General features: G+C 41.6%; 1 protein-coding gene across 1 annotated transcript; it reads left to right on the forward strand.

The window, feature by feature from the left end:
- Positions 1-658: 658 nt before the first annotated feature.
- On the forward strand, positions 659-10196 carry LOC112231744. Its single transcript, XM_024398501.2, has 6 exons — positions 659-804; positions 6723-7043; positions 7335-7637; positions 8133-8234; positions 8353-8408; positions 8676-10196. Exons 1-6 carry the CDS (start codon positions 762-764, stop codon positions 8805-8807), a joined length of 957 nt encoding a protein of 318 aa, XP_024254269.2. The 5' UTR covers positions 659-761; the 3' UTR covers positions 8808-10196.
- The last annotated feature ends 13602 nt before the right edge of the window (positions 10197-23798 follow it).

The following is a 23798-nucleotide window of genomic DNA, read 5'->3' on the forward strand; positions in this document are numbered from 1 at the left end:
AGAAAAGGCTTAAGATGTGCCAGGTGAACCTGCAACCACAACACTTCAATAACACTTGATATAAGATCTTCTCTAAGCATTAATGGGATATGGCTCTGAATATAGACCTGGCTCTCAAGAGAAGATAGGCTATGTGCACACTGCTCACACAACACTTCCTAACTTCCTGCCAAATGTATGACCATATTAGAGACACATACTGTATGTCCCTCAGATTAAACAGACCCACAGAGAATTCTAAACAAATCCGTAACCCGTATTTATGTTTGTACTTTAACTATGTTACAACATTGTATATAGCAATAATATGACATTTTAAATGTCTCTATTCCTTCTGAACTTTTGTGAGTGTAATGTTTTACTGTTTATTTTTATTGTTTATTTCACTTTATTTATCTATTTCACTTGCGTTTGGCAATGTAAACATGTGTTTCCCATGGCAAGAAAGTCCTTTGAATTTAAAATGACAAGAGGGGACACTCCCCACTTGCTCTAACATGTTTGCCTGATAGAGGGAGAGACAGCGCACACAATGTGTGAAAGAGAGAAAGAGGAATAGAGAGACGGGGCACCCAATGCGCATGTGTGTGTGAGAGAGAGAGAGAGAGAGAGAGAGAGATAGAGAGATGGGGGGGGGGCACCCAATGCACGTGAGAGAGAAATAGAGAGAGAGAGAGTGTGAGAGAGAGAGAATGTGTTGCAATTGGTGGGATAACGTAGAGTGAATTATACTTAATCTGAGCACCCTATTGAAAAGAAAAATGATAAGATTCGTTCTCTGGATATTACTCTTTCTCAAAAGTGGTAAGTCTGCCTTGTCAAACTGAGAGTCAATTACAAAAGTAGGCTACTATCATGTTACATGACTCTTGTGTAATTGATGTGAATATGCTATATTATTGCAAAAGTGTTGTGGCAGATGATGCAGAAAAATTGTGTTATAATTACACAATCGCTTTTTGGTCATGTCCTTATTGTAAAAGAGAAAATGTGTCCTAGATGACTTACTGGTTAAATCCGGGATGCCAACTTTTGGGCTCCAGAGTGGTAAAGCAGTCTAAGGCACTGCATCTCAGTGCTTGAGGCGTCACTACAGACACCCTGGTTCAAATCCAGGCTGTATCACAACTGCCCGTGATTGGGAGTCCCATAGGGCGGTGCACAATTGGCCGGGTTTGGCCGATGTAGGCCATCACTGTAAATAATAATTTGTTCTTAACTGACTTGCCTAGTTAAATAAAGGTTAAATAATAAGAATGTAAAAAAGAAAGCTTGGTGTGAGATTTGCAATGTGAACTTCATTGCCCCCTGGCACAACCGCTAGATGATAATTGTAGTTTTTTTAAAGCTCATTTCCTGCAATTCTACGCGTTTGACATGACTTAGGCGTATGACCAGGGTAAAACAAAAAATAACAATAAACACAGGTCAGCTGTATTCAGGATGCCTTTAAACTCCAAATTTGACGCGTTTGTTACTTGGAGAATTTTGTGGGTGGTGAAATGTAAAGTACATTTTTAATATTCATGGTCGATGCAGTGGGGAACCAAATCATAGATTGCTGTCTCCTTATCCATACACTGCTTTCAAGGTAAGCCCACAAACATTTTGTAATTTGGGTGGACTATCTCTTTAAAATAGGGCTGGAAGAAAATCCTGCTTGCGGGGTCGTCCTCCTCTGAAGTGCTGTGTGTTTGAAAATGTTCTTGTTATAACAATTCATTTCTTACTAGTTGAAGACTAGTCTTACTCTTCACAGACAAAATATAATGTGTTCATGAGTCACCGTACCATCTCTGCCTAGCATGTGCACAATACTAAAATGTCCAAAATTATACATTTAATAGCCAATGCTTATATAGTTTTTTTTATTTAACCTTTATTTAACTAGGCAAGTCAGTTAATAATAACAAATTCTTATTTACAATGACGGCCTACCAAAAGGCAAAAGGCCTCCTGCAGGGACGGGGGCTGGGATTAAAAATGTCAAAAATAAAATACAAACAGAACAAAACGCACATCACGACAAGAGAGACACCACAACACTACATAAAGACAGATCTAAGAAAGAAATCACATATCACTGTCAAATATACAGGATACGAACGTTCCATTCAAGCTAAAAACAATGGATATGTAGCATTTTGCAACAACGACAAAAAATGTATACACATCTATGGACAAAAAAAAAACATAACTAATAATTTCTTATGAAGAAAAATGATGGATATAGTGTTTTGGAAGTAAACTCTTCAAATCTATCCCTGAGTAAAGTAGTCATAGTTCTTGTACCCAGTCAACATTCAACATGTAAAGTTTCATCATGTCTGTTCAACTTACCCAGAACATCTGGCTTTACATCTGCAACAGTCCGATTATGACAGACACACTCATATGGGCCCTTGTCATTGTGCACAGCAGAGATGATTGTAAGAGAGAGGTCTTTGTTGATTTTCACCCTCTTCTTATTTGTATGACTTATACAAGACTGTCCATGAATGGATAACATATCCTCATATAATTCATTTTCAAAGACGCAAGTAGGCATATCAGATTTCAAATATATGACTACAGTGGCAAAATTGTGAAGAAGTGGAATAATCAAATACGTGTGGGGAATAACAGTAGTGTTCTTGCTGATAAGTCAAGCACAGTAATGAAACAACATGTTTGCCAATTGTTAAGAATGAGAATTGTAAATAAATAATCAAATCTCCAAAAGACAAGAGTACATACTGACTGCCCTCGACGAGCACAAAAGCATCCTGTGGCGGACTGCAATAGCATCGAATAGTCCCCGCGATATGCAACTGTTCAGGGAAGTCAGGAACCAATACACGCAGTCAGTCAGGAAAGCAAAGGCCAGCTTCTTCAGGCAGAAATTTGCATCCTGTAGCTCTAACTCCAAAACGTTCTGGGACACTGTAAAGTCCATGGAGAACAAGAGCACCTCCTTCCAGCTGCCCACTGCACTGAGGCTAGGTAACACGGTCACCACCGACAAATCCATGATTATCGAAAACTTCAACAACCATTTCTCAACGGCTGGCCATGCCTTCCTCCTGGCTACTCCAACCTCGGCCAACAGCTCCCCCCCGCAGCTCCCCTACGCAGCATCTCGCCCAAGACTCTCCAGCTTCTCCTTTACCCAAATCCAGATAGCAGATGTTCTGAAAGAGCTGCAAAACCTGGACCCGTATAAATCAGCTGGGCTTGACAATCTGGACCCTCTATTTCTGAAACTATCCGCCGCCATTGTCACAACCCCTATTACCAGCCTGTTCAACCTCTCTTTCATATCATCTGAGATCCCCAAGGATTGAAAAGCTGCCGCAGTCATCCCCCTCTTCAAAGGGGGAGACACCCTGGACCCAAACTGTTACAGACCTATATCCATCCTGCACTGCCTATCTAATGTCTTCGAAAGCCAAGTCAACAAACAGGTCACTGACCATCTCGAATCCCACCGTACCTTCTCCGCTGTGCAATCTGGTTTCTGAGCCGGTCACGGGTGCACCTCAGCCACGCTCAAGCTACTAAACGATATCATAACCGCCATCGATAAAAGACAGTACTGTGCAGCCGTCTTCATCGACCTGGCCAAGGCTTTCGACTCTGTCAATCACCATATTCTTATCGGCAGACTCAGTAGCCTCGGTTTTTCTAATGACTGCCTTGCCTGGTTCACCAACTACTTTGAAGACAGAGTTCAGTGTGTCAAATCGGAGGGCATGCTGTCCTGTCCTCTGTCAGTCTCTATGGGGGTGCCACAGGGTTCAATTCTTGGGCTGACTATTTTCTCTGTATATATCAACAATGTTGCTCTTGCTGCGGGCGATTCCCTGATCCACCTCTATGCAGACGACACCATTCTGTATACTTCCGACCCGTCCTTGGACACTGTGCTTTCTAACCTCCAAACGAGCTTCAATGCCATACAACACTCCTTCCGTCGCCTCCAACTGCTCTTAAACGCTAGTAAAACCAAATGCATGCTTTTCAACCATTCGCTGCCTGCACCCGCACGCCCGACTAGCATCACCACCCTGGATGGTTCCGACCTAGATTATGTGGACATCTATAAGTACCTAGGTGTCTGGCTAGACTGTAAACTCTCCTTCCAGACTCATATCAAACATCTCCAATCTAAAATCAAATCTAGAGTCGGCTTTCTATTCCGCAACAAAGCCTCCTTCACTCACGCCGCCAAACTTACCCTAGTAAAACTGACTATCCTACCGATCCTCGACTTCGGCGATGTCATCTACAAAATAGCTTCCAATAATCTACTCAGCAAACTGGATGCAGTTTATCACAGTGCCATCCGTTTTGTTACTAAAGCACCTTATACCACCCACCACTGCGACCTGTATGCTCTAGTCGGCTGGCCCTCGCTACATATTCGTCGCCAGACCCACTGGCTCCAGGTTATCTACAAGTCCATGCTAGGTAAAGCTCCGCCTTATCTCAGTTCACTGGTCACGATGGCAACACCCACCTGTAGCACGCGCTCCAGCAGGTGTATCTCACTGATCATCCCTAAAGCCAACACCTCATTTGGCCACCTTTCGTTCCAGTTCTCTGCTGCCTGTGACTGGAACGAATTGCAAAAATCGCTGAAGTTGGAGACTTTTATCTCCCTCACCAACTTCAAACATCTGCTATCTGAGCAGCTAACCGATCGCTGCAGCTGTACATAGTCTATCGGTAAATAGCCCACCCAATTTTACCTACCCCATCCCCATACTGTTTATATTTATTTACTTTTCTGCTCTTTTGCACACCAATATCTCTACCTGTACATGACCATCTGATCATTTATCACTCCAGTGTTAATCTGCAAAATTGTAATTATTCACCTACCTCCTCATGCCTTTTGCACACAATGTATATAGACTCTCTCTTTTTTTCTACTGTGTTATTGACTTGTTAATTGTTTACTCCATGTGTAACTCTGTGTTGTCTGTTCACACTGCTATACTTTATCTTGGCCAGGTTCTCTCTCCATTCAGCTCCACTCTAATCTTGAGGGGCGTTTCTTTTTCCATCCAATCCCCTTTATCCCTTAGATAACTAGACTAATCATATGCTTCAATGTGTGGCGGTTCACAGTGCTGTGGCACGACATGACAACGATAAGAGATTCAGATCGTGATGCGTCCTTGGTCATGTGCAGTGTTGCTCTATGTTATTCTTGTACAAACTAGGTTTAGTAAATGTGAAGCTCCAGTTCACTTCATTGTATTCAGAGTCTTTCGTATTATATCCATTAGTAATAAGAGCTAAGACACTACAGACAGTACGTACTCAATTTCAACCACTCTTGCATTAGTCCCCACAATTGGTGATTGGCATTTAGGCTGTGACAACAAAAAGGCAGCAGACAGACAGACCTACACTACAATACGTTTTAGCAGGGACGTTTGGTAGGGTGACCTGATTTGTAACTATGAAAATAATTTTGTCAAACAGATTGTGAACCCAAAAGTGAAAATTGTATTCTAGAGGGGGGACAATAACTAGAAAAATAATTGGTTAGGGTGCAGGGGCAGATTTATGTCATCTATTCTTCTGGAGATTTAATTAGCTATTTACTTTATTTAGTCTGATCAGTGGAACAATTCTCATTCTTGACAATGGGCAAACATATAGGCTCATTACTGTGTTTAACTATTCCCCACACTTATTTGATTATTCCACTTCTTCACAATTTTGCCACTGTAGTCATATATTTGAAATCTGATATGCCTACTTGTGTCTTTGAAAATGACTGACATGAGGCTATGTATTTTTGCAGCCATTCATGGGCAGTTTTGAATAATTAAAATAGGCATAAGATATTAAATGCTCCAGGAATCAAAAATAATTTTCACATTTTAGTATTGTGCAGAGATGAACACATTATATTTTGTCTGTGTAGAGTAAGATGATGTCAAATCAAATCAAATGTATTTATATAGCCCTTCGTACATCAGCTGATATCTCAAAGTGCTGTACAGACCCCCAGCCTAAAACCCCAAACAGCAAGTAATGCAGGTGTAAGATCAAGTATCTTCAACTAGTAGGCATAAACCACCTGAATATTGATATTAATTTGATTTCTATTGAAGGTTGGGTGATTTTGATTATTCTTTTTTAATTTTTTAACAAGAACATTTTCAAACACCCAGCACTTGGGAAAACGACCAGGGGGGGGGGGCAAACCCCAAGCAGCAAATCTCCCTGGAGGGGGAGGGGGGGACCCCCAGTCCCCCGTCTAGGGATTGCACCAGGGGGCAATGAAATTCACATAGCAGACCGCACTCTAAGATTTTTTCAAAAGTTGTCAGCCCTGTAAGAGGTGTGCCGTGAAAGCTAATGAAGAGTGTGAAATGAATGTGTGTCTCACAGCCAACGCTCGAGCGTTGGCAGCTCTGGGTTATATAAAGGTCAAAATAGTCGTATTTAGTGTTCATGAGTTAGAAATGTGAACTAAAGTGTAGGCTACACCTAGTAGCCATAACTACAACTCAATGGATTATAAAATAATCATAATACAAAGACAATACAAACAAAAATGTACGTACTGTAGGTCACTGCGTACTGTAAAAGTATAAATAAATTCATCCTAGTCTATCATGTGCTTGTCTTGGATCCAGGATCGCCTACAGGTTTTAGTCCTGTTAATGCCTTGTATTGATGTAGCTACTGCCCTTAGCCAATGTTTTCTTTCTTCCTTTCAGATCTGATTGATGCTGTAAATGTGTCGGGAAAAGAGGGAATGAAAGTAACTTTACCGACTGGACTTAATGAACTACCTAGTGGCACTATTATGGCATGGTCTTTCCCATTGAATCGTTCAGATTCATTTGCTAACATAGCTATGCTGAATGCTGGTGTGATTACAACGAACTACAGTAGGAAGTTTAAAGACAGACTGAAGCTGGATACTCAGACTGGATCTCTCACCATCAGAAACCTCACCATCAACGACTCTGGACTTTATAAAATACTTATCATCAATACACAGAGTTCATCTAAGATTGCAAATCTAACTGTCTATGGTGCGTGTCTGGCTTCTTGTTTTACTTCCCTTTTTTCGATTCTCCCATTTAGTCTGTTACCCAGAGTTGTTTTCAATGAAGATCAAGAAAGACCTTTTTATTTAGTTACATGTTTTTAAACTAACATTTACCATGGCAGATCTGAGTCTACACATGTTTGCAAAAGAAATAGCCCACTTCTTCATATATGTTCAGGTCTCATTTATGATCTCTCCCAGTTTTCACTGTCAACACATCATTTTTTATCTCTGTTTGTCATTGAGTCACTGCTAAATCATTCTGCTATCCCAGCCTCAGTGTCTGCTCCTCACATCAGTCACTCAGTGGACAGTCCATTTGAAAAAGTGAGCTGTTCCTTGGTGTGCACTGTGAAGAACGGGAGAGAGGTGATCTTGTCCTGGTACAGAGGAGAGGAGATACTCAACCAGACCAGCAGCCCTGATCTTCTCACCAATCTCTCTCTCCCTCTGGAGTTAAACAAAAGAAACATTGACACCTACAGATGTGAGGCTTTCAACCCTGCTGATTCAAAACCAACTCCACTCAACTTTCAAACGCTCTGCCCTAAATTGTCCTCACGCTCTGCCCTCAAAGGTATTGTTTTCCCATTTTGTGGATCAGTGAGCGTCAACACCCAGACAGTGTCTGCTATTCATTTCCTCACTAACAGCTTATTTTGTAGGATAGTGTGGGGAGAAATATTTTTAACAGTAAAACCTGAGGGTAGTTTTTGCAAAATCCCTCAACATGCGTATTATCATAGTGTAATTATTTTAACTTATGTAATTACAGGAAGCAGATTTCTGTATTTATTTTCCTATGAGCTGTGTAGCCTACCTTATAATACCTTCATCAATGTCATTCATCAGTATTGACTAAAGCACATGGCATGGGTTTGAACAGCTGAATTTCATTTAGACAGGAAGAATATAGGCTTCAGGTGAATACAGGGCAAGGTCACATACAACATACAGTTGATTAAAAAAATATGATAGATGAGAAAAAGTTAATGAAAAAGATATGACAAGCAATGCCAAATGAGTGACTGAACAGTTCCCTAACCCCCACCCTCCATTTGACTCCTGACAGAGTCTGGTCGCAATCCTGTCCCAATCGCACTGGTCACATTGTTAGCAGTTGGGATAATAAGTGGTGGTATATTCTGGGCAGTTAAAATAAGAAAATGTGGAGGTAAGTACAATCTGTGTTACAGTTGACATCATACAGAGCACCCTGAAGGCAACAAATACAGAACATACACTGTAGGTAATCATGTAATATTATGCCCTTTCCCTTTATTTCAATGCAGCCTGCAAGCAAAGAGAAGAAGCCCAACATTATGCTGATGTGAACTTTCTGAGATCGGTAAGGTCTATGTGTATGGATGTGTGCATGCACTGTGTATATATGTGTGTGCATATTATGCTACTTTCCATGCAACTTCTGTATCTGTGAACACACACACACACACACACACATTTAGGATGGAAGTGGTCACCTGTTGTTGGCTTGTATAACATACCAGCCAATGTGAAAATACAGAATACACAAGAACAAGCACAGTTTGCAAATGGTTTGATCTTATTGATTTACAGGCTTCTGTTTATATTTGTTTATGTGCTGGCTTTGCAGGTTGGGGATACACTGGTATCTGGCACCGGAGGAGTCTGTTCACCAGAGGAGTCTGTTTTGTACGCTGATGTCAGAATCTTACCTTCTGTTCAGACGGGACTGGGTTCAATCACTCCTCTCTCAAAGCTGTGACCTTGGCGTGGTTTAGAGGCTTGTGTGTCTCAATGACCCTGAGAGCTACACCGGAGGGGGCTTGGGCCCCTGGTAGGTTTAGCCATTCCGGATTGGTCTTAGGTCAGGGGCCAGACCAACGACAGCATTGGTCCTACATGTTTCACGTTGGTATGGTGCTATAGGTAGGCAACTATACCACTCTGACAATGTTACATGCTGTGTGTACAGTTGAAGTCGGAAGTTTACATACACTTACGTTGTAGTCATTAAAACCTGTTTTTCAAGCACTCCACAAATGTATTGTTAACAAACTATAGTTTTGGCAAGTCGGTTTGGACATCTACTTTGTGCATGACACAAATCATTTTTCCAACAATTGTTTACAGACAGATTATTTCACTTATAATTATAATAAACTGTGGTGTAGTTATTATATTTACATGTGATCAGAAGCATAGCTGATAGGAATGTGTTTTACAGAATTACAGGCCTACACAGAAGACTTCTGATCTTCTGTACATCACTGTTCTATCTGCAAGGTTCTTTGAAAAATCCCCTGATGTTAATCTAACAACAAAACCCATGTGTGCATCCGCGAATGCATGCTGTGTAGAAATGAGCTTCTTTCTCACCATAGCGTGTGGTTATCGCTTCTCTGTCTGTTCTCTTTGTAGTCAGTAGCCTATATGGGTCAGTCACTCTCATTCTCACTTGCTTATAGGAGAGATGTGGTACCTTCCTGCAGCACTGTACAGCTTATCTTACGCAAAATAGCTCAAGCAACAAACCATGCTCTCAATCCCCTTTGGATAAGAAAGGAGATATAACAGGTATAACAGATTGACCCTTGCCCCCCGACACATATACTATTACAGCATAACACCTGGAGGCTGAGACAGGAGGACTCGGGAGACACTGTGGCCCCGTTCGACGATAACCCTGGACAGGGCCAAGCAGGCAGGATTTAACCCCACCAACTTTGCCAAAACACAGCCCCACACCACTAGAGGGATATCTTCAAACCACCAACTTACTACCCTGAGACAAGGCCGAGTATAGCCCACGAAGATCTTCCCCACGGCACAAAGAGGAGGAGGAAGATCAAGAAGAGGAGGCGGAACAAGCAAACTAGCCTGGATAAATCCAGTATGTTTGTGCTATCATATCAACTCCTTGTCTGTCCTTGTCATGCCAAATGCCAGCATGTTTGGCATGACAATGAGTGAAAAGGATTTGCCATGATAGCACAGACTGGATTTCTCCAGGCTACAAGCACACACCATAAAATGGGAACTAGAATGAACTAAGTTGTGTTAGCATTATGCCATAGGCTCTGTAATATATGCAGATTTAACAAAATGGTGCAATTATCGTGCATTTAATTAAACTTGTCTGTCTGGGAAAATACTAAAGCCCCACTCCTTACTTTGAAAAACAACAAGACAGCAACTCTGCCACTTGGTTTGCTATAAAGCTGAGGAATAGGGCTGAAGAAACAAACCATAGAAAGTCCCACCAAGTTGACTGCTTTAAAATGGTGTATGTCTTCGATGTTCAAAGGCACTGACCATACTCAAGTTTTGTGCAAAGTGCGCTCCCTATCCAACTCTAGGGAGTGAGGTTACTTAAAAACTGTGATGCAGCCTTTGCTTGAGTAGCTTCCTCAGGAGCGGTTAGTTGAGTTTGTATACAAGAAAAAGCGTCTCATATTATAGCCTAGTCAACGAATTCTGTAACGTTAAAAATAAATGTAACACAGCGGTTGCATTAAGAAGAAGTGTATCTTTCTAACTATATGTAGAACATGTATATTTAGTCAAAGTTTATGATGTGTATTGCTTGTTATCTGACGTTAGCTCCGGCAGATATCATCATTTCTCCGGACATTTGAGTAGCATTTATTGAACATGGCGTCATTGTAAACAGAGATTTATGGATATAAATGGCATATTATTGAAAAAAACATAAATGTACTGTGTAACATGTCCTATTACTGTCATCTGATGAAGATTTTCAAAAGGTTAGTGAATTATTTTTCTTTTAATCCTACGGTTGTTGATTGCATATTTTGTTCAACGTGGCTATTCAAATTAGCTGTGTCTTTGGTGGTGGTTTGATATAAATATGTGCTATGTTTTCGCCGTAAAACATTTTAGAAATCTGACTTGCTGGCTAGATGAACAAGGTGTTTATCTTTCATTTGAGCTATTGGACTTGTTAATGTGTGGAGGTTAAATATTTCTAAGAATATTTTTGCGTTCCATGCGCCACGTCCCAGTTAACGTCGGAAGGGATCGTTCCCAAATGGGAACCCTAACCCGTCATCAGGTTAATTCCACAAGAGCAATGTTGCAACAAAATAAATGCGACATATGTAATGGAAACAGAGGGTATAGAAGACATTTTTTGTAAAGATCGACAATATTTGTATCCATTCGACACGGGTCGGTTTTTATTTTCTCAAACTTTCTTTATTGCGACAAATTAACTCAGGTGGGATGTGCAACTCAGGACCACAATAACCCACTGGCACAGAGCTAAAGCCTACAGTTGTAGCCATGAGGGCTGTGTACTGAATGTCAACTTACACTCTTCAGATGAAGTACAAATAAAGGAAAGTAAATATATGGCTAGGGAGGGTGTGACTAACTGACAGAGATACACAGATGCTCACCTCCAGGAAAGGTTCTGCAAACACTCAGGAGTCATGTGTTACTTTGCGTACTAACTGTGTCTGTGCTTGCTGTCTTTTTGGCGTCAGAGAAGTCCAGCTATTCAAGTAATCATTGTTAGAGAGAGTATGTGTGTTTGTGTGTTACTTCTGCTTTTTCAACATTTAGAGAAGTGAATCAGACAGGTTAAAAAAAATGCAACTGTCTGACCAAGCAGAGGAAATGCCACTTTATTGGACCTGCATCCTGTGTCCAAACATGTCTGAGGTTTTTGGGCTAAAATGTCCTGGTACTGTAAAGTTCACAATGCCGATGACCTTAATAAGGGCCAGTTGAAGCAAAATAGCCCCGTAACATCAAAGATCCACCACCATATTTTACAGTAGGGATGAGGTATTTTCTGCGTATGCATTGTTCTTTCATAGGCAAAACCCACCACCCACCCAACCCACAATCTGACACCTATGTGGGGAAATACCACTGCTATGAATACGTTACACTGCAGCGAACAAAATAGTTCTCAATAATACTAAAGTTCTACTCATCAGTTTTACAATGGTCGGATCCATTTAGGCCTGTAGGGGTCTTTAGATTTCTAAAAGATAAAGTGTAACACTGGAAAAAGTAGAGCTATTCTGCATGGGGGGGGTAGGCCTGGGAGTGTATCTTTACAGTACTTTTATACTACAATGCTTTCACATTTTCTAACTGAATGATGTATGTAAATCGGTAATTTGCATACCTAATTTGCTTAGAAAATGTGTTCTGCCTGTTCTTCAACACAAGGGAGCCTCCAGCATACATACTTGCCACCAATTGTGCAAGTTCTCCCACTTAAAAAGATGAGAGAGGCCTGTACATTTCACCATAGGTACACTTCAACTATGACAGACAAAATGAGAAAAAAAAATCCAGAAAATCACATTGTAGGATTTTTAAGGAATTTATTTGCAAAGTCTAGGTCCAAGAGGCTTCTAAACAGCTTCTTCCCCTAAGCCATAAGACTCCTGAACATCTAATCAAATGGAGCTACACAGACTATTTTCAGTGCCCCCTTTTACACCACTGCTACTCTCTGTTGTCATGTACGAATAGTCACTTTAATAACTCTACCTACATGTACATACTACCTCAAATGACCGTTGCCCCCTCACATTGACTCTGTATCAGTACCCCCTGTATATAATCTCGGTACTGTTATTTCACTGCTGCTCTTTAATGACTTGTTACTTGTATCTCTTATTCTTCTCTGTATTTTTTAAACTGCATTGCTGGTTAGGAGCTCTAAAGTAAGCATTTCACTGTAAGGTCTACACCTGTTGTATTCTGTGCATATGACAAAGACGTACATTAATTTCCAAAGGAACACTGCATTTGCATTGCAGCATTGTGTTGCAGAGGCAGTTACAGTGCATTCTTTGTGGTGCATATGTTGGATGTATCGAATGTATGCATCAAACTAGACGGTTGTCAGTGATCAGGCCTACCACTGTTGTGTCATCTGCAAACTTAATGTAGTTGTTGAGGTCGTGGGTGAACAGGGAGTACAGCAGGGGATAAAGCACGCACCCCTGAGGGGCTCCACTGTTGAGGATCAGCGTGCAGGATGTGTTGCTACCTAACCCTCACCACCTGGGGCCCATCAGGAAGTCCAGGATGAGGTTAAAGAAGAAGATGTTTAGTCCCAGGATGCTTAGTTTATTGATGAGCTTTGAGGGTACTGTGGAGTTGAACTCTGAGTTGGAGTCAATGAATAGCATTCTCTCGTAGGTGTTCCTTTTGTCCAGGTGGGAAAGGGCCGTGTGGAGTGCAATAGAGATTGCATCATCTGTGGATATGTTTAGGCAGTATGCAAATTGGAGTGGGTCTAGGGTTTCTGGGATAATAGTGTTCATGTGAGCCATGACAAGCCTTTCAAACACTTCATGGCAACGGATGTGAGTGCTACGGGTCTGTAGTCATTTAGCAAGGTTGCCTTAGTGTTCTTGGGCACAGGGACTATGGTGGTCTGCTTGAAGCATGTTGGTATTACAGACTCAATCAGGGACATATTGAAAATGTCAGTGAAGACACCTGTCAGTTGGTCAGCACATGCCCGGAGCATACTTCCTGGTAATCTGTCTGGCCCCGCTGCCTTGTGAATGTTGAACTGTTTACTCACATTGGCTACGGAGAGCGTGATGACACAGTTGTCCGGAACAGCTGATGCTCTCATGCATGCCTCTGTGATGCTTGCCTCAAAGTGAGCATAGAAGCGATTTAACTCATCTGGTAGGCTCATGTCACTGGGCAGCTCGCGGCTATGCTTCCCTTTGTAGTCTGTAATAGTTTGCAAGCCCGGTGTAGTACGATTCAATCTTAGCCCTGTATTGGCGCTTTGCCTGTTTGATAGTTCGTCGGAAGGCATAGCAGAATTTATTATAAGCTTGAAAGCGGCAGCTCTAACCTTTAGCTCAGTGTGAATGTTGCCTGTAGTCCATGGCTTCTGGTTGGGGTATGTACGTACAGTCACTGTGGGGACGACGTCCTTGATGCACTTATTGATGAAGCCAGTGACTTGTGATGTACTCATCAATGCCATCGGAAGAATCACCAGAATATGTTCTAGTCTGCTAGCAAAACAGTCCTGTAGTTTAGCATCTGCTTTATCTGACCACTTTTTTATAGACCGAGTCATTGGTGCTTCCAGCTTTAATTTTTGCTTGTAAGCGGGAATCAGGAGGATAGAATTGTGGTCAGATTTACCAAATGGAGGGTGAGGGAGAGCTTTGTATGCATGTCTGTGTGTGGAGTAATGGTGATCTAGAATTTCTTTCCTCTGGTTGCGCATTTAACATGTTGATAGAAATTAGGTAAAACTGACTTAAGTTTCCCTGCATTAACTTTTTTAGGATAGGGGGCAGCATTTGGAATTTTGGATGAAAAGCGTGCCCAAAGTAAACTGCCAGCTGCTCAGGCCCAGAAGCTAGGATATGCATATATTTTGGTAGATTTGGAAAGAAAATACTCTAAAGTTTCTAAAACTGTTAAAATGTTATCTGTGAGTATAACATAACTTATTTGGCAGGCGAAACCCTGAGGACAAACCATCCAGAATGTTTTTTTTTTGAGGTGACTGTTTTCAATTGTTTATTTATGAGGATCTAGATTTCTAAGCCACTTGCTGTTCCTATCGCTTCCACTGAATGTCAACAGTCTTTAGAAATTGGTTGATGTTTTTCTTTTGAGTAATGATGAAGTATGGCTGTTCAGAACTAGGGTCAAGTCTAGTGTACTGTTGGGGCGCGCGACCTGAAATCTCGCTCCACTTTATTTTCATCCTGTATTGAACACAGATAATCCCGTCTTAAATTGTATCGATTATTTACATTAAGAAATACCTAGAGTTGTATTCGGAAAGTTGTTTGAAATGTTTGGATCAAGATTACAGGTAACTTATTAGATATTTTGTAGTTATGTTGCGATAGTTGGAACTGGTGTTTTTCTGAATAAAACGCTCCAAATAAATTGACATTTTGGAGATATAACAACGGAATTTATCGAACAAAATGACAATTTATGATGTTTATGGGACATATTGGAGTGCCAACAGAAGAAGATCTTCAAAGGTAAGGCAAGAATTTTATCGTTATTTCGGAGTTTTGTGTCGTGCCTGGCGGGTTGAATTATGATTGTCATGTGTTTGTTTGATGGGGTGCTGTCCACAGATAATAGCATGGTTTGCTTTCCCCGTAAAGCCTTTTTGAAATCTGACACGGTGGCTAGATTAACAAGAAGTTAGCTTAAAATTGATGTATTGTACTTGTGAATGTATGAAAGTGAAATATTTGTAATAAAGTTTAAAAAATCGAACTCTCGGCACATCACCGGATGTTGTCGAAATGTTCCGCTAGCTGAAGCCCTATCCCAAACAGGTTTAACAGGTTAAATTCCCCAGTCACTAGGAGCGCCGCCTCTGGGTGAGCTGTTTCCTGTTTGCTTATTTCCTTATACAGCTGAATGAGTGCAGTCTTAGTGCCCGCATCCATCTGTGGTGGTAAATAAACAGCCACGAAAAGTACGGATGAAAACTCCCTTGGCAAATAGTGTGGTCTACAGCTTATCGTAAGATACTCTACTTCCGGCGAGGAAAATCTAGAGACTTCCTTAGATTTCGTGCACCAGCTGTTGTTTACAATTATGCACAGACCGCCCCCCCTCGTCTTACCGGAGTCTGCTGTTCTATCTAGCCGGTTAGCTGAATATCCATGTCATCATTAAGCCATGATTCCATGAAACATGTTGGTAGGATATTCGGGATCGTACCTTGTCTAATTTATTGTCTAATGATTACATGTTGGCAAGTAATATTGACAGTAGCTTTCCCACTCCCCTTCTGCGGATCCTTACGAGGCACCCCACTCTGTGTCCTCTGTACCTGCGTCTCTTTCTCTTGCCAATGACGGGGATTTTGGCCTTGTCGGGTGTCTGAAGTACATCCTGTGCGTCCTGCTTGTTGAAGAAAAAAATCTTTGTCCAATCCGAGGTGAGTGATCGCTGTCCTGATATCCAGAAGCTCTTTTTTGCCATAAGATACGGTGGCAGAAACATTATGTACAAAAAAACACACATAATAGCACAATTGGTTAGGCGCCCGTATAACTGCTGCCATTTCTTCCGGCGCCATTTTAAAGAATGGCAGAAGTATTCAAGTATACATAAGTATTCAGACCCTTTACTCAGTACTTTTTTGAAGCACTTTTGGCAGCGATTACAGCATTGAATCTTCTTGGGCTACAAGCTTGGCACATCTATATTTGGGGAGTTTCTCCTATTCTTCTCTGCATATACTCTCAAGCTCTGTCAGGTTGGATGGGGAGCGGTGCTCCATAGCTATTTTCAGGTCTCTCCAGAGATATTTGATCGGGTTCAAGTCTGGGCTCTAGCTGGGCCATTCAAGGACATTCAGAGACTTGTCCCAAAGCCACTCATGCGTTGTCCTGAAGGAAGGTCAACCCTCACCCCAGTCTGAGGTCTTGGGCGCTTTGGAGCTGGTTTTCGTCAAAGATCTCTATGTTTTTCCTCCATTCATCTTTGGTCGATCCTGACTAGTCTCCCAGTCCCATGCTTCACCATAGGGATGGTGCCAGGTCTCCTCCAGGTGTGATGCCCCCACATTTAGTAGACACTCTTATCAAGAGTGACTTACAATCAGTGCATTCAACTAAAGTAGGTAAGATAACCACATGCAGTACAGTGGAGGCTGGTGGGAGGAGCTATAGGAGAATGGGTTCATTGCAATGTCTAGAATGGAATACCTGGAATAGGGTCAAACATTTAGCTTACATATGTTTGATACCTTGGCATTGATTCCATTCCAGCCATTACAATGAGCCCGTCCGCCTAAGGTCCTCTCACCAGGCTCCTCAATCAGCCAGTTCTGTGCATGTAAGATCTGTGCTAGTAAGCTCGTCAAATTAAGGACTCCTGTGCTTAACCTTTAACCTCAACTTAGTTTTAACTGAACAGAAAGTGAAATTAACAGAACAGATGACAGCTGCTATTATGTGGTCAGAGGCAATAGCACGGCTTTCAACTGTGACCTGTTATCAATGTGTCCCTCTGTTAGTCCTCGGGGGAGCATAATCTTCCATAGCTCATTGGTAGAGCGTGGCCCTTGCAACCCCCAGGATATTGGGTTTGATTCACGGAAACACCCGTATGTAAAATGTATGCGCACATGACTGTGAGTCACTTTAGACTAAAGTGTCTGTTAAATTACATAACGATTCTACAATGTATACTGAATAGACTTTTTAGCTGCATGCTGACATTTTAACATTATATGGCCTCTCACTTTCACAGGATAGAGACGAAAGAGAAAGAGAGTGAGTGAGTGAGTGAGTGAGTGAGTGAGTGAGTGAGTGAGTGAGTGAGTGAGTGAGTGAGTGAGTGAGTGAGTGAGTGAGTGAGTGAGATGGAAAAAGAGTTAGATATGGAGAGCTCAATCGTAAGGCATTTAAGAGTATGACAAGTTTCTATGTGGAGACAATCATTATCATAAAAAATGCTTTAGCCATTGAAAACCATTTTGAATTGCCTAAATTGTGTGGTGATAATGATTTGCCAGGCTTAGTCGGAACTGGAAAGTGTGGTTGCCATGCACAGACAGGAGGGCATAGAGATGGGGTCAAACACAATCTTCCTGTTGCTGTGAAATACATAATGACAAGCTCACCAATAGTATCTTAATTGGATTAAATGCTCATAGACGAATTTAAAGATATGAGGGGTATGATGAATGACGATTATTTCCATTTACTGAGACGTTTAGTGAGGGTCTCTGTCTCTAAGCTAGACAGGATGTTGTGGGGCTGCAGAGAAACATAGATTATAGATAATGGGGGCAGGGAGAAATACACCATCTTTGACTGATAACATCAACCACACGGCCAAGGTGACAAACACTAAAAACCTGTTGAAACTAGATGTGGGATTCAGAGTAGGCCTAGTGCCAAATAAAGTAGCTTTAAAGTGTATACAGTATGATCTTTTGAGGACATGCTAAGTGCTTTATTTGTCTCTTAACAATGGTGGAGTCTTAGTGGAAGTTAGGGACGGCTGCTGTGCGAAACTCGTAGATTTCACATCTGGCCTAAACAGGGAGGACCTCTGTGAAAATAGGGAAGTGGGATGGATTTCCAGACATTCTGTCTTTTGGCAGCCAGATAAGTTCTTTATAAACTCAAGCTGAAGTTATAGTCATCATTTCCGTTATATGATGTTTCCGTTTATGTTGTGTGTTTGGGGGGTGGGGGTGGAGGAGGCTGAACATTACAAAAGACAAGGCTAAACTGTGTCAGAGGACAAACTGAAAAGGGTAGATATAAGTAACTAGAAATAAGGGTTACGTAATGCAAGATTCACAAGATGCCTTTCCACACTGAGTTGGACGAAAGTGTTGCAGTGTTGAATATTATTGTCTGAAAGATGAAGTGCAATCATTAACGCGCACCGGTCTAATGGTGGCAGAAACATCCTGGGTGTTTGGTCAAGATCACCATTATATTGGTATTTATTTGCAAAAGCATCAGCTACTCTTCCTGGGGTCCAAATTAAACATGGCATAATACATAGTACAGAATATTATTAGGCAAGGACTGAAATACACCGTACATACATTTAACACATCAAGCATAGCCTACATATCAGTACATACACACAATATCTAGGTCTAATACATGTACATAATACAGTGCAAATTACAATACAAGATATAGAAAGTGGCTGTGTCTCTTCACAGTCTCTTTGTGTTTTAAGGTGTTCTTTTATCTTGTTTTTTTTAGTATGGCTTTATTGCTAGCTTGAGTTACCTGGGGTGGCAGAGTGTTCCATGTAGTCATGGCTCTACTTAATACTGTGCGTTTCCCAGCCTCTGTTCTGGACCTGGAGACTGAAGAGACTTCTGGCTATATGTCATGTGTTGTACTGATACGTCTCCAAACTGTGTGCCAACTGCTTGAAGAGACAGTTCGGTACCTTCAACACATCAATAACTTGCACAAAGACCAATAGTGGCGCAGTCAATCTCTCTTCAACTTTGAGCCTGGAGAGATTGACATGCATGTTACGGACACTTGCCCTCCGTGTACATCTAACTGCAAGTTACCCTCGTCCCTCTTTGCAGCACATGACCACAAAGCTGGGCAGTAGTCCAGGTGCAACAAAATTAGGGGCTGTGGTACCTGTGTGGTTGACTGAGATGTGAAGGCAGAGCAATGCCCTATCATGGACAGACCTCTTTCCATGGTATGAACTGAGGGGTTGGACTTCTATTGAAACTAATTCTGCAGAAATAGGGAAGTGTGTCACAATGACAGACTTGTCTAGTGGTCAGTGAGCTAAAGAACAAAACATGTTGTGGTTGTGGGAAGCAGACATTGCATGCAACGTGTAAGTGACTGCTCTGAAAAGTCCCTCCCTGAAAAAAAACAGACCAATGAGAGCACATGCAAACTGCTCAATAGTTTGAAGATGAAGGAGAGTACAGCTCATGCTCTCTCTCCCCTAGTCTATAGAAAGACCATAATCCTGTCAGAAAAACTCCCTATACTGTACCTTATAGACAGACTCTACAATGTGACATCATTATACACCGCAGGACAGTAAACAAAATGTAAATCTTCCAATACTGCCACGACCAGCTCTGGTTTCAGAGCTGGTCATGGGTGCACCTCAGCCATACTCAAGTTCCTAATGATATCATAACCGCCATCGATAAGAGACATTACTGTGCAGCCGTATTCATCGACCTGGCCAAGGCTTTCAACTCTGTCAATCACCACATTCTTATTGGCAGACTCAACAGCCTTGGTTTCTCAAATGATTGCCTCGCCTGGTTCACCAACTACTTCTCTGATAGAGTTGTGTGTCAAATCGGAGGGCCTGTTGTCTGGACCTCTGACAGTCTCTATGGGGGTGCCACAGGGTTCAATTCTCGCGCCGACTCTCTTGTCTGTATACATCAATGATGTCTCTCTTGCTGCTGGTGATTCTCTGATTCACCTCTACGCAGACGACACCATTCTGTATACCTCTGGCCCTTCTTTGGACACTGTGTTAACTAACCTCCAGACGAGCTTCAGTGCCATGCAACTCTCCTTCCGTGGCCTCCAACTGCTCTTAAATGCAAGTAAAACTAAATGTATGCTCTTCAACCGATCGCTGCCCGCACCTACCCGCCGGTCCAGCATCACTACTCTGGACGGTTCTGACTTAGAATATGTGGACAACTACAAATACCTAGGTGTCTGGTTAGACTGTAAACTCTCCTTCCAGACACATTAAGCACCTCCAATCCAAAATTAAATCTAGAATCAGCTTCCTATTTTACAACAAAGCATCCTTCACTCATGCTGCCAAACATACCCTCGTAAAACTGACCATCCTACCGATCCTCGACTTCGGCGATGTCATTTACAAAATAGCCTCCAACACTTTACTCAACAAATTGGATGCAGTCTATCACAGTGCCATCTGTTTTGTCACCAAAGCCCCATATACTACCCACCACTGCGACCTGTACGCTCTCGCTGGCTGGCCCTTGCTTCATACTCGTCGCCAAACCCACTGGCTCCAGGTCATCTACAAGTCTCTGCTAGGGAAAGCCCTGCCTTATCTCAGCTCACTGGTCACCATAGCAGCACTCACCAGCACGCGTGCAGCACGCGCTCCAGCAGGTATATCTCACTGGTCACCCCCAAAGCCAATTCTTCCTTTGACCGCCTTTCCTTCCAGTTCTCTGCTGCCAATGACTGGAACGAACTGCAAAAAATCACTGAAGCTGGAGACTTATATCTCCCTCACTAGCTTTAAGCACCAGTTGTCAGAGCAGCTGACAGATCACTGCACCTGTACAAAGCCCATCTGTAAATAGCCCATCCAACTACCTCATCCCCATACTGTATTTATTTATTTATCTTGCTCATTTGCACCCCAGTATCTCTACTTGCACATTCATCTTCTGCACATCTACCATTCCAGTGTTTACTTACTATATTGTAATTACTTTGCCACCATGGCCTATTTATTGCCTTACCTCCCTTATCCTACATCATTTGCACATTCTGTATATAGACTTTTTCTACTGTATTATTGACTGCATGTTTGTTTATTCCATGTGTAACTCTGTGTTGTTGTATGTGTCGAACTGCTTGGCTTTATCTTTGCCAGGTCGCAGTTGCAAATGCGAACTTGTTCTCAACTAGCCTGTCTGGTTAAATAAAGGTTAAATAAATAAAAATATATATTTTTTAAATCTGCTCATTCCAATGTCATCAGAGGATTGATTACCTAGCAAGCCAAAAAAGTGAGTTAAAATATCATAAATAGTTATTTGTTCAAGGAAAGGAGGGTCAACACTTCCAAGGAATGTTAACTGGTATGTCTGTTGTGAACAGGTAGACTATAAGGACTAACTAAAACGACAAACTAAAATCTAAAACTGACCCTTACCTTAACCCTAAACGTAATCAAACCTTTAACCCTGACCCTAACCCTTTACCCTAACCCTAACTACATTTTAACCAATTCTGAAATTAAATATTGGTTTGCAGGTCAGGAGTGTCCGTCTAGTATTTTCCTTGTGAAGGCTCATGTCCTCACCACTAACTTTGGCTACGCCCCTCCCTTGCCACTCACCTCACCTGTCCCCACTCTGTTCATTAGCACCCCCACACTATATAAGCAGCAGGTTTTCCCTTCAGCAGTACTTTCCTGTTGGTGAATGCACGGGGCGGCCATCCTATGTTTTCCTTTCCACGTTGTGCATGACTGACACATTTAGTACCTTACACATTAAAGATGTACCGTTAATAATATTAAGATCCTTTTAGTTTATATGCTGCTATAAATTTCCATGTTACAATTTCCTTCCTCCAGCATGTTAGATATAGTGCCTTAATCCACACATAAAATTGTCAACCAAATCGTTTCTAGTCATCTCTCCTCCTTCCAGGCTTTTTCATCTTTGAATTTATATCATGATTGGCATCTAAACTTTCATACAACGACCGGCAAAACAGTTCGTCTTTAAATCACCCACGTGGATATAACCAATGAGGAGATGGCACGTGGGTACCTGCTTCTATAAACCAATGAGGAGATGGGAGAGGCAGGACTTGCAGTGCATCTCCGTCAGAAATAGGAATGGATGACTTCTATTTTAGCTCTTGGCAACACAGACACTCATTGGCGTGCGAGCAGGGTGGGTGCAATAATTGAATAACATGGATTTATTTTGCAACGCTCGCGCGACGTGTGCTGTCTGTTCAGCATGTAAGAGCTTTCCACCCCTGGTTTGTGCAACATTTGCATATTATTCTTTTCACATTTCTTCAAGGTCTGTCAAATTTGTTGTTGATGATTGCTAGACAACCATTTTCTCAAGCAGGTTTAAGTCAAAACGGTCGATTAGACACCAGCTGGAATGCGGGTTTGGTCAACGGGTGGGTCTAATCCTGAATGCTGATTGGTTAAAACCGCATTCCAGCCAGTGTCTATTCAATAAATTACCACCGGCTAAATCTATGAAGTTAAAATGCCTTTTTACGTTGTTCAATCTGTCTGTGCAATCCACTGTCTCATCAGCCAGGAAATGTATACATTTGATATCCACTTTAAAATACGAGCTCGACAGTCTAAAATAAATTTTAGATAATAACATTTGGAGATTTTTTATAAACCTTGCTGTCTGTCTCTCCGACATTTGCAACATTGTTTCAATATTCAAAATCGATCTACAACTGTCCCATAATAATGAACTGGTCATAGAGACAGGTAGGTAGCTTTTCTCAGCCAGTCGAAATCATGAATCCACATAAACTTTATGGATACATACAAAGAGCAATCAATAGAAAACAGGTAAAACGAAACAAAGTGCAGCTAGTTTTTCAGTCTTTCCAGCTTCAGTTTGAAGTGATGTGTTAGCTGTGTGGTTGGCTAGCTCCTCTGAACAACAGTGCCCTGATGAGAGAGCACATTTTCTATGCCAGGTGAAATCACGCCTCATTAGCTCATTTGTATGGATGGGTCCAAATAAATGTCACTAGAAAACAGCTTAAACAAATGCAAATACTGTTGTTATTCTGGCTGCACTGTTTGACGTGAATGTAAGTTAGCCGTAGTTGGCTAGCAAGCAAGCAAAGGATAAGAACGTTGCCAGCCAATATGTCAATTTAAAATTTAGAACTAACAACTGGTTTATAGTATCTGGGATCTACATCTGTTTATATTAGTTACTATGCTGTTACTAAGCAGTAATTTATTACGGCAGTGTTACGTTAATACACCTAATAGGAAATGCACATGCGCACTAGGGTGCCGGGAACTGTAGAGCACGAGGGGTATGATTAAACGAAAACTAACTGTACTCCCGTCTCCTGCCTGGTCATTTCTCCACAACACAAATATTACAGTGGCGGCGAGGTGATTATTAAACTACATAAACGGACATTGCTTGAAGGGAAGAATGTTGCGTGTGTAATGAAACTCAAAATAATTATGTAATTCGTCAGTTATTTTTTATTTTCTTTCGCCAGTAAGAGAAGGCTAGTAGGTACAGTATTCAGTAGCTGCCAAGTAGCAGACTATTGGAGTCCAGAATAGCGACACTGCCCTCTGCTGGTAAAAAAAAAAAAACTGTCACCCATTGAACCCATTGAAATTAGGCAATCTCAGTGGAGAAATATTGTCAAGAAAAAAAGAAAGAAGGAACGTAACATGGTGTGTACATTATTACAAATGAGTCCAGTGTATGAAGTAATTGCAGAAACTTCTGAAGTGAAGAATTAGATAAATT

The sequence above is a fragment of the Oncorhynchus tshawytscha genome, linkage group LG34, assembly GCF_018296145.1.
Source record: "Oncorhynchus tshawytscha isolate Ot180627B linkage group LG34, Otsh_v2.0, whole genome shotgun sequence".
NCBI lineage: Eukaryota > Metazoa > Chordata > Actinopteri > Salmoniformes > Salmonidae > Oncorhynchus > Oncorhynchus tshawytscha.

Bases quoted from the DNA above. Each gene is read 5' to 3' on its own strand.
- LOC112231744 (XM_024398501.2), top strand. From the start codon at position 762: ATGATAAGATTCGTTCTCTGGATATTACTCTTTCTCAAAAGTG. The intron at 7,638-8,132 runs GTATTGTTTTCC...GACTCCTGACAG, and splicing joins CTCACGCTCTGCCCTCAAAG to AGTCTGGTCGCAATCCTGTC. The intron at 8,235-8,352 runs GTAAGTACAATC...ATTTCAATGCAG, and splicing joins TAAAATAAGAAAATGTGGAG to CCTGCAAGCAAAGAGAAGAA.